General features: G+C 37.0%; 1 protein-coding gene across 2 annotated transcripts; it reads right to left on the bottom strand.

Moving 5' to 3' along the window:
* Positions 1 to 10,291: 10,291 nt before the first annotated feature.
* Positions 10,292 to 15,728, bottom strand: LOC119782120. Of its 2 annotated transcripts, none has more exons than XM_038282923.1 (6): positions 15,670 to 15,728; positions 15,085 to 15,399; positions 13,356 to 13,484; positions 13,149 to 13,277; positions 10,890 to 10,921; positions 10,292 to 10,707 (listed from the first exon to the last, which is right to left on the bottom strand). In XM_038282923.1, the coding sequence occupies exons 2-6, from the start codon at positions 15,347 to 15,349 to the stop codon at positions 10,408 to 10,410; spliced, it is 855 nt and encodes a 284-aa protein (XP_038138851.1). In that variant the 5' UTR covers positions 15,350 to 15,399; positions 15,670 to 15,728; the 3' UTR covers positions 10,292 to 10,407. The 2 variants fall into 2 exon arrangements, with proteins under 2 accessions (XP_038138851.1, XP_038138852.1); XM_038282924.1 differs by having other exon boundaries at positions 15,085 to 15,384.
* Positions 15,729 to 17,388: the final 1,660 nt, after the last annotated feature.

Genomic DNA, 17,388 nt, shown 5'->3' with positions numbered 1-17,388 from the left:
TCTGACATGTACTCTGATTTACCTGAAGATATGAATGTGGGGTTTCTGTATGGAAGTGAATCTCTAAGTACCTGGAGCCAAGCACCTGTAATTTTAGTTATTTAATCTTTGCAGTTAGTTCATTATTTCAAATACTTGCGTACATATATGTTGAAGTAATGGTACTCGTACTAGTGGACAATTTTTCCATCCATCCATCCATCCATCCATCCATCCATCCATCCATCCATCCATCCATCCATCCATCCATCCATCCATCCATCCATCCATCCATCCATCCATCCATCCATCCATCCATCCATCCATTCTCACATACATACATACATACATTTAAAACAGCTGCTTTCCATATGGACATCTTCTAAATATTGAAAGAAGCTCCAGCTAAACTCTGTATGCAACGCATTCAATCTGTCCGTGTTACATTGGATGTTTGTTTGTAATTAGGTCAGCTGTGAAAGGCTGAAAGTCATAAATCAAAGCCTTTCCCTCCCTGTTTTGAGGTCTGAATGCTTTGTGTGACTTTCTTTGATCCACCCTGTCTGTAAAGCACATGTCCCGTTTTCTTTTGCTCACAGACCCTCAGAATTTTCTTTCTCTTAAAAAAGTCAGATGTTGAAATCAGAATCAACGTTTGTTAGGCATATTTTTTTTCATCCTAATTATCAAAATGTTGTCATGTTATTCTTGTTATTAGCCACTCTACCTGTTGCTTTGTATTAATCCACAGTTTTAATCCTACGGGAAACGATCATTGCTGACAGGAGATCTACACTTTAAGGCAGGACAAACCCAAATCTGGACCACAAAGACATCATAATGACTCTGTTTTGACAAAGAAAATTATAGAAATCCTCAAAAAAAGTCAATTTCATCCAGACGTGGTTTATTTGGATGGGAATGATTCAGATAGGTTTTCTTCCCTTGGTAAACGACATTTTGTGTAAATGTTTCAGCAATAAATTACCAGAGTAATTTGACGATGTTATAATGAAACCGCTAAACAGCACTTTCCTTCTGCTGTGAATTTCATAATCAACCCTGTTTTAAGAGGCCTTTTTTAATGTTACCATAATGAGCACAGGCAATTTTGAGGTTGTGGTTTGGACAGCTTTAACCTAACAGAACCTATTTTTTTATTCTTTTTTTGCTTGGTTGAATTACTTTGTTACTTTGTTGCTTATGTTTTTCTAAAACATAAGCAACAACATTTCCATTTTTGGGCGAGTTTACTTGTAATCAGCGCATCACGAAAATATTATGGAAGAAGAAACAAGGCCGAAATGGAAAAGCTGTGTGATAATCTCAATTCTATATATATATATATATATATATATATATATATATATATATATATATATATATATATATATATATATATATATATAATTGGCTCTGTATTACCCATTTTTGGATGAGCAACATGTAGATTGTGTCTGAATGTGTGGCCTTACCTCTAACCCCTCAATCGCTATATAGAGCACGGACTATATAGTGGACTTTATAGTGAACTCAGTTAAGTGACCATTCAGACAGATGACCACTACTTTTCGCTCCCTGTTGGTCATATGACTCCAGGTCCTCGCATCGTGCCTGCAAAATGTTTGCCCCCCCCCCAGAAAAAAATCCCATCAAGTTTTATGAGGAGAATTATTGCAAAACATTCTGGGATATATCTGCTTGTTTAGAGACCATCTATGTAAACTACTTTGTGCTTTACTAGTTCTTTGTGGGAAATTATTAGGTCCACTAGAAGTTTGGACATCCCCATAAAATGCTTACGTTTCAACTCTTAACAGCCTTAAAGGTCTGTTAAATGAAGCATCTCTGGAGAGCAAAACAAGAGTGGAAGATATGTATCCAGCGATAAAGAAGATGTAAACAGAAAGGGGAATCGATGTGAGAAAAGTTGTTTCAATCACTACAGATGGAGTCTTGGCCATGTTAGGGAGAGATGAGGAAAAGCGGCAACTATAAAAAGAGGATCATCCTGAAATAATCTCTTATCATTGTATAATACACCAACCAGTCCTGTATACCATTCCCTCAGATCAGTATGCTGATGTGAAGAGCACAACAACGAGAAAGATTAACTTTCATCTTCTCTGCAACATTGCCTGCTCAGACACTTCCTCAGACAAGTTGAAGCTGATGCAGATGACCTATTGAGTTTTGGAGTGCTTTTGGTCTATTCGAAAAAAAATTCAAACTTTCTTGGGATGAGAGCCAAAGGAAAACAAAATTACAAGATTACTTTAATATATATACATAGTTATTATGACCGTGAAAAAGCCTACTGTTCCTGATACCTAATTGTAGTGTCCTAGACTAGATTCAAACCCTTTCTTCATTCATGATGGAAGCTGAAATGTTCCTTGTCAGGACACCTTAAATGTTTTTAAGCCTGTTATCAGGGAATATAAAGTCTGAATGATTGGACAGTTAAAAGCTTTTGTTGGTTCATTTTATTTTTAATTTCACTAAGCTGGAGATTAGATTGACATGGTGCAAAAATAAAGTTTTTTTTTATCCTATTTAGTTTTCTGCAATATATTTCTAATTTTATACATTATCTACTTTTTAAGACTTGCTTCGCTAAGTTTTTAATCAGTTCTGATGACATAAATCCATCCCTTTTCCATATCTGCTTCTTCGCCTATCTTCAGTAAGCTACAGTCAAGAGGCCGAGTACATCCTGATAAGTTCACAGCAGGATCAATTACAAAACGTTGTATGAAACTGTCCAAATATATTTTTATAACATTCTGGACAAAGGAGAACAACAGAAATTATTGAACAGAAATTGTATGTTCCCCAGTAAAGCCGGGCATACACTGTACGATTTTTTGCTCTTTTCGGGACGATTCTCCGGTGGTGCCAGAATTTTTCGATCGGGCCGACTTTCGTAAGGTGGTCATGGGCAAATAACTCAGTGGGCAAACAAGGATTCTTCTTCTCCTTCTTCTTCTTCCTCCTCTCAGATGAAAACACAAAAGAATGGTAGGGCTGCGATTGAAATGGAGTTCTTTCTTTAAAATTGACAGGCCGTAGTAGCCACGTTTGCTCAGCCATGTCTTTGTCCGAATACGTTGCTGCCTTTTTAGGGCTTTCAGAAATTTGCACAAATTACCAAGGCAGCGCGTTTCACTCTAGTGAGATTCATATTTAACAGGAGGCATCAACAATTCCGTCTTTTTTCTCTTCTACTCGTTTGGCTTCTGGATAGACGAGTCCAAGTAGCTCCATCTCACTGCGGAGCTGAGTCCGACATGGTTTTTAGACGCACAGTGTGAGCAGGTAGATCGCATCAGAGCTTCGTAAGAACATACATCATGAGTTTTGAACTTTTAAACCCTGCGGTTTCCCCATATAGTGTGAGCTGTAGCTGCATGCAACAATTGAGAAAATGGTACAGTGTATGCCCGGCTTTTTTATGTGAACCCTTATTGATCCTTTTTCTTTTTTTTACCTTTTCGATGCCTTTGAGTTCCACTAAGGCCTGTAAATCATGGCAGCTGGAGAACACCCATAACATGGACAGTAGGATCTGAGGGTTGGAAATGAGAAGCACTGGTGTTGGAGACAATGTTAGACAGATTCTCAACAACAGAAAAAACAGTCAGGGTCAGCTTCTGAATATTGTTTAAGTGAAGTTTTTGGCCTATCCAGACCACAGTCTATACTGAGTCGGAGGGGTTTAGAGTCTAGTTGCAAAGGAGATGTTTCCTGGTTCCTTTGTGTCAGACTTCTTAGGTTGGTGCTTTTTACTTAATGTATTCCTCTGTAGTTCAAAACTCACCTCAGAAATGCACAGACTGATCGAGTAAGCCCCACTCAACCTAATGAGTGTTGACAAGGAAAACCTTTCTGTCATCAGACCTACTTTATCACAAAAGTCTGTATAAGAAGCAAATTCCCATCTAAGACCCCTCATTCTCTCAGGGTATCAATGTCAGGCCTTGCTCAGCTTCAGGCTATTTCGGAACCCATTTACACCATGCTGTGTTATTTTGGGTCAATGGGAGCACAGGTGGACATGCATTGGATGGAGGACTGTATCATAATAACCCCAAGAGACATCACTCAAGTGCTGCTGAGTGACAAATGTCTGAGGACTCCAGGGAAGCTGTCAGCCTAGCTTTTTATTTTCACATCCAGCAGAATCTAATGCAAAAACAACTGATTTTTTTCCCCTAGAACAGCTCAGAAATATAAATGGAGAATTTGCCTCCATTGGTAAAAATACAGCTTAACAATAAAAAAAAAGATCATTTAATACCTCCTGTTGTAAACTGCTAATCACAAAAATGACAGAAAATATGCAAAAGAGAAATGCAAATGACAAACTGATCGTTAGGAAAAGCTGCCAACTAGTTTTTCATATAGGTGCTCCATACCATAACCGTGAGGCAATCATCAACACTCATGAGGCTAGAGCCACGGACATTATCATGAATATTGCAAGTAGGAGAATATTGATTTGAATCTTCTTTGAACTGAATTGTGCTATACAAATGTATACAAATGTGTAGTTTAAACATGATTTTTTTCCCCTGTTTTGGTTGTTTCTACTGTCTCTCAAATGTCAGGTGGCATCTTCACCTTTTGCAAGCTCCTGTCAACCTCTCAGAGTGTTCAGACAGGAAGAAAAACAAAAATAGTCTTTTTGAATTATTTTACCATTTCAGACACAAAAAAACAAAAATATCTCTATTTTGAATGAATTAAATCCATTAACAGATAAGCAGTAACAACATGGAAAACAATCCCGCATTCAACCTTCACAAGGAAAAGACTGGAGAGTTGGAGCAATATATGATGCAAATGGTGGATCACAGCATATATTTCCCAGTCTGGTAAAAATCAATAGACAGAGCATTAACATCTTCTCTGAGGTATGTCCATAACCTTTAGCAAAATCTTAAGCTTTCTTTATCCTGTGCAAATTTACCATGGAGTATTAGGGCCAGCTTAGCTATTTTTTTTTTTCTTCTATTTCGGGAATAAAGTCGTTAAAATTATGAGAATACAGTTGGAACGAGAATAGTCTTAAATTTACGAGAATAATTTTTAACATTATGAGAATAAAGTCATAAAATTACGAGAATAAAGTCGTAACATTACGAAAATAAAGTAGTAAAATTATGAGAATCAAGTCGTAACATTACGAAAATAAAGTTGTAAAATTACGAGAATAAAGTCGTAACATTACGAAGATAAAGTCGTAAAATTATGAGAATAAAGTCGTAACATTACGAAGATAAAGTCGTAAAATTATGAGAATAAAGTCGTAACATTGCGAAAATAAAGTGGTAAAATTACGAGAATAAAGTCGTAACATTACGAGAATAAAGTCGTAACATTACGAAGATAAAGTCGTAAAATTACAAGAATAAAGTCGTAACATTACGAAAATAAAGTTGTAAAATTACGAGAACAAAGTCATAACATTACGAAAATAAAGTTGTAACATTATGAAGATAAAGTCGTAAAATTACGAGAACAAAGTCATAACATTACGAAAATAAAGTTGTAAAATTACGAGAATAAAGTCGTAACATTACGAAAATAAAGTTGTAAAATTACGAGAATAAATTCGTAATTTACGGGATAAAACACAAGGAAAATTGTCATAAAATTACATGATTAACGTCGTAATAGCAAGAGAATAAAGTGCTAAAATTACGAGAATAAACTAGTATTTTATGACAACTCCTACAGGATGCCCTTTCTTCCCTGAAATGAGGAATGTCGAGCATCATGTGAAGTTATACTTTAGCATAGGTTTCACAAATAAGGAAATCTTTTAGCACCAGCATCAAATTGGGCAGGATGTCAAACTGGACTCAGGTTGTTGTTTGGTGGAGCTGGTCGGCCGTCACATGGTGGTCGGAGCTCGAAGCTTTCTTTCTGAAACAGGTTGTTGTATGATGACTTCATTCTTGTAATAATACGACTTTATTTTTTGTAATGTTACAACTTTATTCTCGTAATATTACAACTTTTGTCTTAAAAAAAAAAAATCTCTAGCCTGGCCCTAATACAGCATCGTCCAAATGCATCCTATCCTGTGCTGATAAGAATTTATTCTAAGAGCGCCCGGTGGCACCAGTGTACGGCAGCGAACCCCAGGGCAGCTGTGGCTACAATGTAGCTTGCCACCATCAGTGTGTGAGTGTGTGCGTGAATGGGTGAATGAATGTAGTGTAAAGCGCTATGGTCAAGTCTCCTGACTTGAAAAAAGGTGTACATGCCATTTACCATGTCTCTGCTCTATTTCCAGTTTATTTAATAAAGAGACATCCAGGTTTTCTTGGGTACCGAGGCTTTTTCTACTCCAAAAAATGGGATCACTGATTGGCTGTTAGCAGATGTTTTCTTTAGCCCTAAAGCTTTCTGGGTCCTCACACAAATGTAGTAGCAGAATAAATACAACTTTGTGAGAAGCTCAGAATGTCTGCAAGATTTCTGTTCAAGGCCTCTTTAAAAGATTGCAAGAATATGTAACTGCATGAAAGCAAAGCATAAAGAAAAGAGTGATGCATAAAAAAGATAAGAGCAATACAATAATCCAAATTATAAGTAAGCTACCCTGCTTCAAACAGACTATAAGCTTTACTAATGGAGGGAATAAAGGTTTGCATGCAAGTTGAATAATTATAAATGACAGAAAATGAAGGAATATTATTTAATGAACCATAAAAACCATAAATCTGCTATTTAATAACCCCAACTGATGACAGATTGATAGATTAAAAAGAGTCTCCTTGTGGTTTCTTTGGAAGCTGTGCGATGTCTGTTCTGTTGCTCCAAGTGTTACCAGAGTCCGCATCAACTGGAAATGGGGACAGGAAGATGAAGGATGAAGATTATCTTTGGGGAAGCAGCTGTTAGGAATAAGAGAGCTTCCAACATCATGTTTGATGGCTTTCTGTCTCTGCTGGAGGTGAACTGCTGCCACATTAGAAACTCATTAGCTGATGTTCACTTTCCAGAAACACTGAATGCTGACATGTTCTCGGCGTAATCTTCTCAATTGGACACCAGTTCAATACAAGCATGATGCCAAACCCATTTTTTTTTACTGCTGATGATGGTGTTTAGTAGAAAAGCAGATGAGCCTCTTTAAAAGCAACAAGCTCTATATTTGTGACTCCAACAAATTTGCCACATCTGGGTGTTTTTATCTCCAAAAAGATGTTTGGAGCCGTAAAAATGTCAAAGAGAAATATGATGGTGAGGTTTTAGCAGTCGGTTCACAGGAGGTGTGAGAGTGTTGTTCTCCTGCTGTTGTTTTATGATCCACCAACTGCGTCAGACGGTTTCCATTCCAAGTGACTCTTTCAGCCACTAACTGTCTGCTCCTTGGTCCGCAGCCAGAAATCCAAGGTCCCCCCGCGGAACGCAGATGCACATGGGTGTCCATTTAATATTTACTGGCAGAGGGCAGATAAATATGACTTCCCTTCATTAATTTCATTCTAAAAGGTTTCTTTAAGAAACACCAGAGCTGACCACAGATTCCTGGCAAACATTTGGACTTTTTAATGTCCTGCTGGTTCATTTAAACTCTAATAGGTGAATAGAAAAAAAAAAACACAAATGAAAGTTGATCAGGAATTAGAAACAATTCTAACTGTTCTAAATGAAGGACTCCAAAATAAAACTTGAGCTACTGTGACCTCTTGTGGTTGAGCTTTTAAACAGCAGCAGTCTGCTTTTTCCTTCAGGGTGTACATGAGTCTTTTATGTAGGATCATGTCACAACAATGACATACTTCTGGTTGAGTCAATGACCGAAGTGACAAGGAAGACAAAACTAAAACTCTCAGGTAAGGTAAGACAGAACAAACCAGTGTCTGTTATTATTTGTAGTTGGACTGGAGCCACAGGTAGGCAGATGATGAGGGGGAGCCTACTTAAGACTTTATCATTCAGCAAAGAAGATTTTTTTTAAAAAGAAAGAAAAGGACAACAGGCCTTAAAACAAGGTTGAACAATGAGCATCAGGGAGGTATCGCTAATTTAGGCAACAGCTGTATGACTTATAAACCCCTGAAGTACTTAGAAATTGTAAAAATTGTTGATATCTCGGGTTCACTCAGCTAAAAGTTTCTACAATATCCATTTTAAACTGCTTTCAAACTTGATTTAAATACATGACATTTATTAGTTGACATTTAATGATCAAGATATATATTTTTTTCTTTTCATTATTTTTTTCCCAGCTTTTTATTGTCATTACACTGTCACTAGTATAGAGCAAAGAAATTAACTCACTTTATTAAACCCATCCGCTTGGAGAACAATGGGCTGCCATTGTGCAGCACCTGGAGTGTGGGGTTAAGGGTCTTGCTCAGGGGCCCAGAGTGTCAGTCTGTGGGAGTGGGGCTTAAACTCTGAACCTCTGGAGCAATGCCCTAACCACTAGGCCGCTACCCCTTTAGTTTCAGTTAACTAGATTCTAACAATAAAGAGATGAAAAAGGTTGTATCACTGAATGTTTTATCAGATTTTTTTCTATTATCGGTAAAAGCTGAATGCTTTACACCAGAGGTCACGGATTAGGGGACCGCGGACCCACCCACTGACTACTTCGGACCCAACCTGATTTAAAACATTTATTAATTGCCGCATGTTGTCTGACAACAGTGTCTAAAGGTCACTGGCGCTGCTTCTCATGTTAGCATGGTAAAGCCCTCCAGAGTGTCCGGGACCAGGCTGCATGTGATCCAAATCAGCCAATAAGCTGCTGTCAGTCTGGGTTGCTGCTGCTGCTACTTTTAGACACAGCAGGCAAACCTGTGGCAAGCCGGGCGATGGGAAAGGAGAAGACGATGAGAAAAAGAGAGCAGAGAAAGTGTGGACTGCTGGAAGAACTTTGGGGGAACTGGTGAAAGAAAAGTGAAATGGCGTGCTCAAAGATGACCCTGCACATTTTGAGTATGTTTGACTCAACCTGCTGCTGTGAAGCAGGATTCTCCACCATGATCATAAGTAAAAATAAATATTGATCCAGGCTCACGAATGAGGACCTTGATATGTGTTTTAGAATGGCTTTGTTGCCATTCAAACCAAGGTTTAAAGCCTTGCAGGGCAGCCTTAAGCCCAAATCAATGCACAACATGCATAAATACCTTCATTTTATTCCAGTGTTAAATTCTTTTTAAAGTAAAGGATTATAATTAAAAATGTCTTTGGACCTTTACTGGTTGTTGATTTTCTCTGTTCAGAGCTCGCTTATTTTTAATTGGTTATCCCTGCTCTAAACTATAAAAACATTAACTCATATTTTTGCCAAATGTTCTTTAGGGTTAGCTGTGATTCCTGTCTTGGCGCTCCCCTATGGAGGTTAATTTTGCCAAGTTTATAATTCTTTCATTAGAATTATAAACTTTGACTAAAATGGAAGCAATTGAGCCTTTGAAGTTTAAGATATTTGTTTTTTCTTTGACCCTGATAGTTGTTAATGAGTAGCAGCCATTCAAAATGGCCTTTCCCAGTCAAATGCCAGCCGAAATGGCAGCCCCATTTTCATCCAACTCCCAGCGAAATCCCCTCCAACTTCCAGCCACAGGAGTGACCTCCTCCTTTCTGGACCTCCTGCATATTTTTTTTACTCTGACTCCACCCTTTCATTGAATTGCAGGGTCTGACCAGGAGACGATGCTTCACTTCAGATCTTAACGTCCACAAATAATGACAGAAAGAATATTTTAGTACAAATATTGATGTTTAAAAAGGAATTGTAGGGGACCAGCCAAGGACCAGCGAAGGGCCCAGGATGTAAAGTGGGTAAATTTATAATGGCTACTGTTGAACTTTCCTTAAATAAGTGTGTTGATTATTTGAAAAAAACAGCTTTATTCATTGAATTTACAACTGCTTTCAAACACAGTTAGAATGACAGAATAAGTGTGTAATGTTAACAGTTTTGTAAAAATTTATCCTGTCAAATCATTGGTTACATGAAAATAATATTGTGCAAAATTTGCTTTTGCATCAAACTGATCTTAAACTCATCATTCTCCTATTCTGACATCTAGTGGCTAATTTTGTAAACTGCAGCTTTAAATTTCAGGATATCCTGTGAGGTTCTAGAATCCCACAAAACCACACCTCTCACTTTTGGTAGTTCTTCCCATTAGGAGCATCTACTCCACTAACAGCGCTTCAGTACAGATTTGGTATTTACACTTTTACAAAGCAAAACGGTTTCAAAATCTTTCATTTAGAGATTTACTTGCGAATGTTTGGTACTAAAATAATTCACATATTCTAGGACAACAGAGACTTTAAAAGTATTTATCTCTAAATCTCAAAAAGGAAAAGCACACATACACATTAAAACTATGATCTCTGTCTTTGTAATTCGTCCATCAATATAAAGTAATATTCAACTGCTTATCACTGATCTCCATTAGGATTAAGCATGAAGATCTCAGCCAGCTTTGGATATTCCTTCAGAACTTTGGGATCCTGGAGAAGCTTAAGGAACTGACAACATGTTTCTGGAAGTTTTTCGATAACCTGGTCAATCAGCATGGTAACAGCCTCCTCTGGTTTGGAATAGGATTTCAGATTCTGGTATTCTCTGTCTGTGATGATGGATTCCTGATGGACATGCTGCAGGATGTGTTTTGGATCAGCCATCAGGCATCTGATCAGCTCAACTTTGTGCTTTATGATCATCTTTGCAGAAGGATCCTACAAAATTCAGAAGAAAGCTTGACATGTAAACACAGTACATAACAGACAACGAATAGCCTTTAGAATGAGTAAATATTTTAATGTTCAATAGTTCTTTCCAGTTTTTGATTCACATTGGACTGAACCATCAGATTATTACTGTATGAAAATGGGCTTTAGATCAGATTAGATTCCTTTACCTGATTGGAAAGGTTGGTAGCACCTTGCAGAGCTGCGGGGACAAAAATAAATATTAAGATATATCTTTGAGAAGGACTAATGTTGTAACACTGTAAGCAACTTTAAAACCTTATGGGGCAACAAGGAAAACTTGTCCTGTACTGTAAGTGTAAAAACCTGTATTAGATGAAAATTGGAAGAATTACTACCAAGTATTCACATCCAGACCTCAAATGGTGGCAACATTGTCTCTTTCTAACATATAAAGCCCTAAGTCAGTGGTTCCCAAAGTGTGGGGCGGTATGGATGAATGAAGAAAAAAAAAAAAACAATGCTTGCTTGACTGAGCATAATGGACAGTTGTGACACTGCAACCCAGATTTGAGAAGATCTGCAGCAACAAGCAGGCTCACTACAGCCACTGAAAAGATGGGAGGATTAAAGTACAAAGAAAAAACTCTCAGAGAGCTGTTCAATGTTTTCACTCCATTTTGCACAGAGGCTTTTTTAAAGCTACAGTGTGTAAATTTTAGCGACATCTAACGTCCAGACTCCAGACCGCAGCAACATGAACATCTCCCCCCCACCGCTTCTCCTACCCAACAGTACGGCGAGCGTTACGGGACAAAATGTCTTCCACGACGTCCGCATCACCTACCTTCTCAAGTGATGAGGTTTGTTTACATAGATAATTTTACAGATAGTATTCTAAGGCATAATACTGCCATCTATTGTTCAGTACTGTCTCAGTTCATCTCTCTCAACTTGCCGTAGTTACTTTCGAGCGTAATGGGCGATCTCGCAATCGCTAGTTTGTTGGCTCTGCGCTGCCGTAGCGCAAAGATGTCTGCCTCCATGGCTGCGAGACCCGCTCCTATGTAATTATAAATAACGAATTCTAAGGCAACGCAAATATTAAGGTTAAGAGGCTGAACTCGTAGATGATGATAAATAACATAGTTATGTATAATATATTACATTTCTGACTGTATATCCCTGTAATTATTACACACTGTAGCTTTAATGTATTGATGATAGCAAAGTTAAATATTGTTACATATTAAAAAAAAAAACAAATATGTTTAAAATAACACAGACAACAAAGAATCCTCTTCTAATCTACAGTATAGAACTATGAAAAAATACAGTTACACAAAAGTGTTCCACTGTAAAGATGGTGTGTAGTTTGTTTTGTTGCAACCTGAAGTGTGAAATAAACTTCAGTAGAGTTTGAAAACAAAATATGTGTATAGGTTTATTATATCTGGTTGAACAATGTGTGTGCCCAGTTGATCTTTTATTTTTACGGTATTTTTTTTGGGGGGGGGCGTGGAAATTTTATTGTAATCCAAATGTTGCATCTCATATCAGAGATCTGACTGTTTCTTATGTCCCTAACAGAGCACTATGCTCCCATCCTGCAGGTTTGCTCCTGGTTACTAGAATGTCCAAAAGTAGAATGAGACGCAGATGTTTTAGACATCATTCTGGTTTTACTAATCATTCTGTTTTTAGTCTGTGTGGCAGACTAAAACATATTTCCACAAGAGGGGGCTTAAAACTTTTCTTTTGATACAGCTTATAGTTAGAGAAGCTCAGGCTATCTTGAGCTAAATCTGTATTTATGCTGCTATGGGGTTACAATGCTGGAGGACATGGGGGCCCGCTTTCCCTCTGTCAGACATGTCAGAAGAACAAGGCGCCAATTTCGGTTCTACAGGTTTCTGCCTGTTAGAAAACAGAAAACAGGCTTGAAGCGGAAGTGTTGACACCCGCTTTTAGAAAAACTGAACTACTAAAAATGCAATCGAAAAACTTTTATTGCCCTTAACCCTGTTTAGTGGTTACCATTACCCAGATTACTGGGAATTTGTATGTTTTCAGCTAAGGCAACAACACATTGCCAGTGATTTTCCATTATAGCTTCATCCTCATTCAGGAGCGAATTCTCAAAGTAAACAACCTAACCTCATGTGATGGGTTTCTTTAAATATTTGTAACCAATATGTCAGTGTAATTTTAACTGAAATGACTCCTAAAAGTGGTGTGAGATTATATGTGTATTGATTATGCTTCTTATAAAGGAATTTAATTTGTGTAACCCACTGACCTGAATCCAGCATTGTGCTTGTACTGACAACTTGTTTATTAATTAAACAAATTCTTTGTTATAAAAGTGTCCAGAAAGCAGCTTTCTAAAACAAATGTTCTGTCTGCTGACTTCAGTTTTGGGTGTTTCATATGAACCCAACATTTAATATCTGAGAATAAACTTTTACCTGCAGGATCCCGTGATTGCTTAATGTTCACTGAGAAGTCTATGGTATCTACGCTGACTCCCTCTAATTGGTCAGCAAAGATAACACTCCCATCCGTAGCCGTATAATTAGCCCCTGGGATTGTGTTTCCTAGATGAAAGAGAAGATGGATTACAAGCTGTAAGAATACCAACTCAAACTGAAAATAATATAAATATCGATCCCTACCAGAAGACTTTCCAGTAGCGCTGCTCACGGTTTCGACGTTAAGTTTAAGAGATTTTGCTTTTATATTAGACAGCTTTCGTTGTGTTATAACACTGTTACCATCAGCGAACATTGTCGGGACAGCTGAGTCTGCAGACAGGAAATAGTATCATCAATCTTCTATCCAAATCCAGGTGATTTACTCTGAGATATACTACTGGGTGAATGCTGAGAAGCCTTTTTAACATCCTTAAATCTTTATAAGGCAAGTTACCGTTTTTGATAACTTGCATACCCCTTAGAAATTGAGTCCCCCCCCCTTCCCTTAGTGAGGTCTAGAATCACAAGATCTATATCCAGCCATTCAGCAAAGATACTGCTGCACGGCTGTACATCTTATTTTGGCATTTGACCAATTAGATGAGCCCTTGAATGATTTATTACCTACTGGAAATGAAGTTGAAAAAATAAAAGTTAAGAAAAAAAGGTAAAAAGTTAAAAGTTAAAAAGTGAAGTTAGAAAAGTTAATAAGCCCATTTAACTATTATATTAAGGTTTATAAACAAAAAAATGTAAGCGCCAGTTTCAGCATTAATGCCTCTAAGGTTATGTTGTACCAAAAAAAAAAATGTGTTTCTTTTACTCTCACAGTGTTTTTCATTCATTTCTTATAGAAACACTGTTTTTTTTTTTTTCTTAATATATTCGGGTAAGTTGGCGTTTCCGGATATTATATTGACATAAATTTTTGCCATTAAGATATCCATATTTTTAATGTTACAAAGGTAATAAGTAGGGATGCACGATATTGGGATTTTGGCCGATATCCGATATGCCGATATTTTAAAACTCATGTAGCCGATAACCGATACCGATGTTAAAGCTGGACAAAAATAAGTAGTCATTGAAAATAGCAGTTTTGTTATCAATTTCTGACACTTTGAAAAATAATATACTCAAATATATTTTCATATGCTGATATCAAAATGATTTTTAAAAACGCGGTATCGATCTATTTTACTTTCAAAATCTCGTGAAATTTCATCGTTCTGTTACAAACTCTCGTGATATTTTGTAAATTCTTGTGAGAATAGATAGATACCGCGTCAATATATCAACATATAAAAATATGGCAAAATTTTGTGGATTTTCGGGGGATTTCGTAGCATAACGATGACATATAGCAATATTTCATTAGTAAAAGAGATTGATATGGTGTTTTTAAATGGCAATATATCAGCATATAAAAATATTGGGATATTTTAATGTATCAATATTTTTTCCCTCGTCTTTAGAAGTTTTTAAGTCTGTAAAAAAAAAGTTTTTGAGAAAGAAGAAGTAGTATTTATTATTTTTTTTTTAGACTTTAGAAACTCAGAAGCTGATCAAATATCGGGTTGAATATCGGTGGGGTGGCCGATGTCCGATATTCAGTTTTAAGGCCGATACAGGCCGATACCGATAGGGGGCCGATTATATCGTGCATCCCTAGTAATAAGGTCTTTTCCTGGATTCCAATAACACTATTGGCTTGCAATGTGGATTTTCAAAGTTTTTCACTGAGGGACCTATAAAGGGTTAAGGAAATCATTTAACTCTTACTGTACATATGCAAGGTCCCCACTTATTAATTGCTCTAGAGACCGTTTAATTTGATAACTAATGAAACAACAAATGCAACAATTAATAGGGAGGAAATCCCAATAAATAGAGAAACAAAAAGTAAGCAGAAAAGGAAACTTTTACCGACCCTTTAAGGAGCAGCTAAAAAACTCCTTCAGCTGATGGTAATGATCCTGATTCTTCTTCAGGATCTCTGTGAACTTCTCACAGGTTTCTTCTCCTTTCTCAATGATTGTTCTCAGAAGGCAGATCATCTGCTCTTCACTTGGCTTCTTAATGATGTCTTTATATTCATTGACACTTAAAATGTCTCCACTCTTATTGAGGATGTGCTCAGTGTCTGCTGAGAGCCACCCTGTTAATTGGTCCTGGTAAGATTTTAGTCGCTCCATGTCTGAAGGCTCTCAGAGGTTGCTGGTCAGATACCCTGATTAAACAAATACTGAAATAGTTTAAAAGGACAGAAAGAGTTTCAGGTTCTGTTCTTCTTTTAATAACTTCTGCTTATATTTTTCTATTTCCGCCCGTTTTCTTAGAGAAAAGATAATTAAACCGCAACGACGGATCGGATCTACACGCAGTTTGTTTATAGTAAAAGTTTTTCTTTAACCAGAATTGTCTTTACAGCTTATCTAACTGGAAACATTATCATTAACAAACATCTGCATAATACACTAAAACCTGTTTAAAAGTCTGTAAAAGGAGTTCTTACCTTTCAGCGGTGAAACCGAAAGTGAAGAAAAGTTTCATTTTCAAAAGAGAAAAAAAAGAAAGAAAAAAAAAGTACACGTTGTTTCCTGTTCATAGCTTCATTTGCAGCAGTTCATTGGTGCGTCAGCGCAAATTGCATCCAGCCAGGGACGGATTTAGGAAATCTGGGGTCCTAGGCATAGACAGGCAGGGGCCCCTCTGAATTGAGAAGACACATAAAACACCCATTATACAGATACAGAAATGTTAATAGAATACAACAAACATACATTATTTGTTCTAGGTTTTGTCCCTTTCTTCTTGTCCCTTTTCTTGTTGTTTTCCTCTCTATCTTTTTGTACTCGGCTGACTTTTCATGCTGTCTTAAAAGGAATGAAAGATGTTTTCCAAGCACTAAGCTCACTTAGCTGATTGCTCCTTCCTGTGTTTCCAAAAAGGCGACGGCAAAAGTAAATAACCCAGTCCCTTTTTTCACTGTAGACAAGCCATGATCTGCTTATCTATCCTCCATTTTTCATTCGAATGAAAAAATAGCTGCATGAATCATGACAGCAGACAAGAGGAGGCAGGGTTACCAACTTGCTCTAAACAGAGTTTATATGCTTGACACAAAAGTCTCCAGTAGTAGAAAAAAAGTCAATAGATTGGGGTGACGAACTGAAAGTGAAGCCTATGATTATTTAATGCTAAAGTTCAAAAGCCTGATAAAATACAGGTTAACTGCAAGCCCAAATTACATGTGCAGTGCATTATTTGAAAGCTAACACCCTCTAGTTTCGTAATATATAAATTAAAATTGGGTGTCTAGAACACAGTCCAACCTGCATCAGTTCAAACATGACTCAAAGTTGTTGTCTTTTTATTCTCGGAAATTCTTGGTCTTTTTTTACAGCAGTAATAAAGACATACTTGAGAAAAATGTTTTATTGTATTATCTTTGTTTTACATCGTCAACCAAAAATTCAGAAAATGTCAGACCTCTTGCTATAACAGTTCCAGAGCAGTGGGGCTTTGAACTTTTGGTGTCTGCTTGGAGCTGCGCACAATGGCTCCACCTGCTGGTAAAAATTTAACCGATGGAAATTTTATGCATTCTGAATTATTACCCCGACTTAAGGTCCACCGGGTCGCCGGCGACATGGCGAGTTTTAAGAGGTTAAATGAACCACATATCTGTCTAATAATTAATTAATCCTAACTTCATGAATTTAAATATGATAAATATTAGTTCAATAGACTAAGTAAATAAACAGGTTGTATTTGTCCAACATCATGGAATTATAAAAATGAGTTTGGACATAGTCTACTGAAAATTATTTTATGAGCAGAAACCTTACATTGATCAAATATTCCTGAGAAATATCTCTAATTTCATCACTGATTTATAAGTAATGTTATTAGTGAGTAATTTTCAGCCACTTTTAGAAGTTTTTATTAAGATTTGCTCTGCTTTATGATTTTTGACTTGCTGTTTACTGTTAACAATGGAACACCCAAAATATAATAAATACATAAAATATGAAGTAGTTCCTGATCTTTGTTTCTTAAACACAAAATCCAGATATAAGCAGCTCCTGGTTTTATTTCTGATGTGTAATCTTATTAGGTAATTGACTCTTTCAGTTCCTTCACTGTTTGCATCGCTCATACAAGCTTGCTGTCCTAAAGGAGATTTGCAATTTTTCCAAGATGTCAGACCCACCACCGGTAAGTGAACATG

Source organism: Cyprinodon tularosa, unplaced genomic scaffold (genome assembly GCF_016077235.1).
Source record: "Cyprinodon tularosa strain WSP-4 unplaced genomic scaffold, ASM1607723v1 ctg189, whole genome shotgun sequence".
In the NCBI taxonomy this organism is placed as follows: Eukaryota; Metazoa; Chordata; class Actinopteri; order Cyprinodontiformes; family Cyprinodontidae; genus Cyprinodon; species Cyprinodon tularosa.
This window is presented reverse-complemented; position numbering and strand designations above follow the sequence as displayed.

What these genes read in the sequence shown, in the direction of transcription:
- LOC119782120 (XM_038282923.1), bottom strand. Translation starts at nt 15,349, where the DNA reads ATGGAGCGACTAAAATCTTACCAGGACCAATTAACAGGGTGGCTCTCA. An exon ending in CGCTACTGGAAAGTCTTCTG is followed by an intron (nt 13,278 to 13,355) that starts GTAGGGATCGAT and finishes TCTTTCATCTAG; the next exon opens with GAAACACAATCCCAGGGGCT. An exon ending in GCAATCACGGGATCCTGCAG is followed by an intron (nt 10,922 to 13,148) that starts GTAAAAGTTTAT and finishes TTGTCCCCGCAG; the next exon opens with CTCTGCAAGGTGCTACCAAC.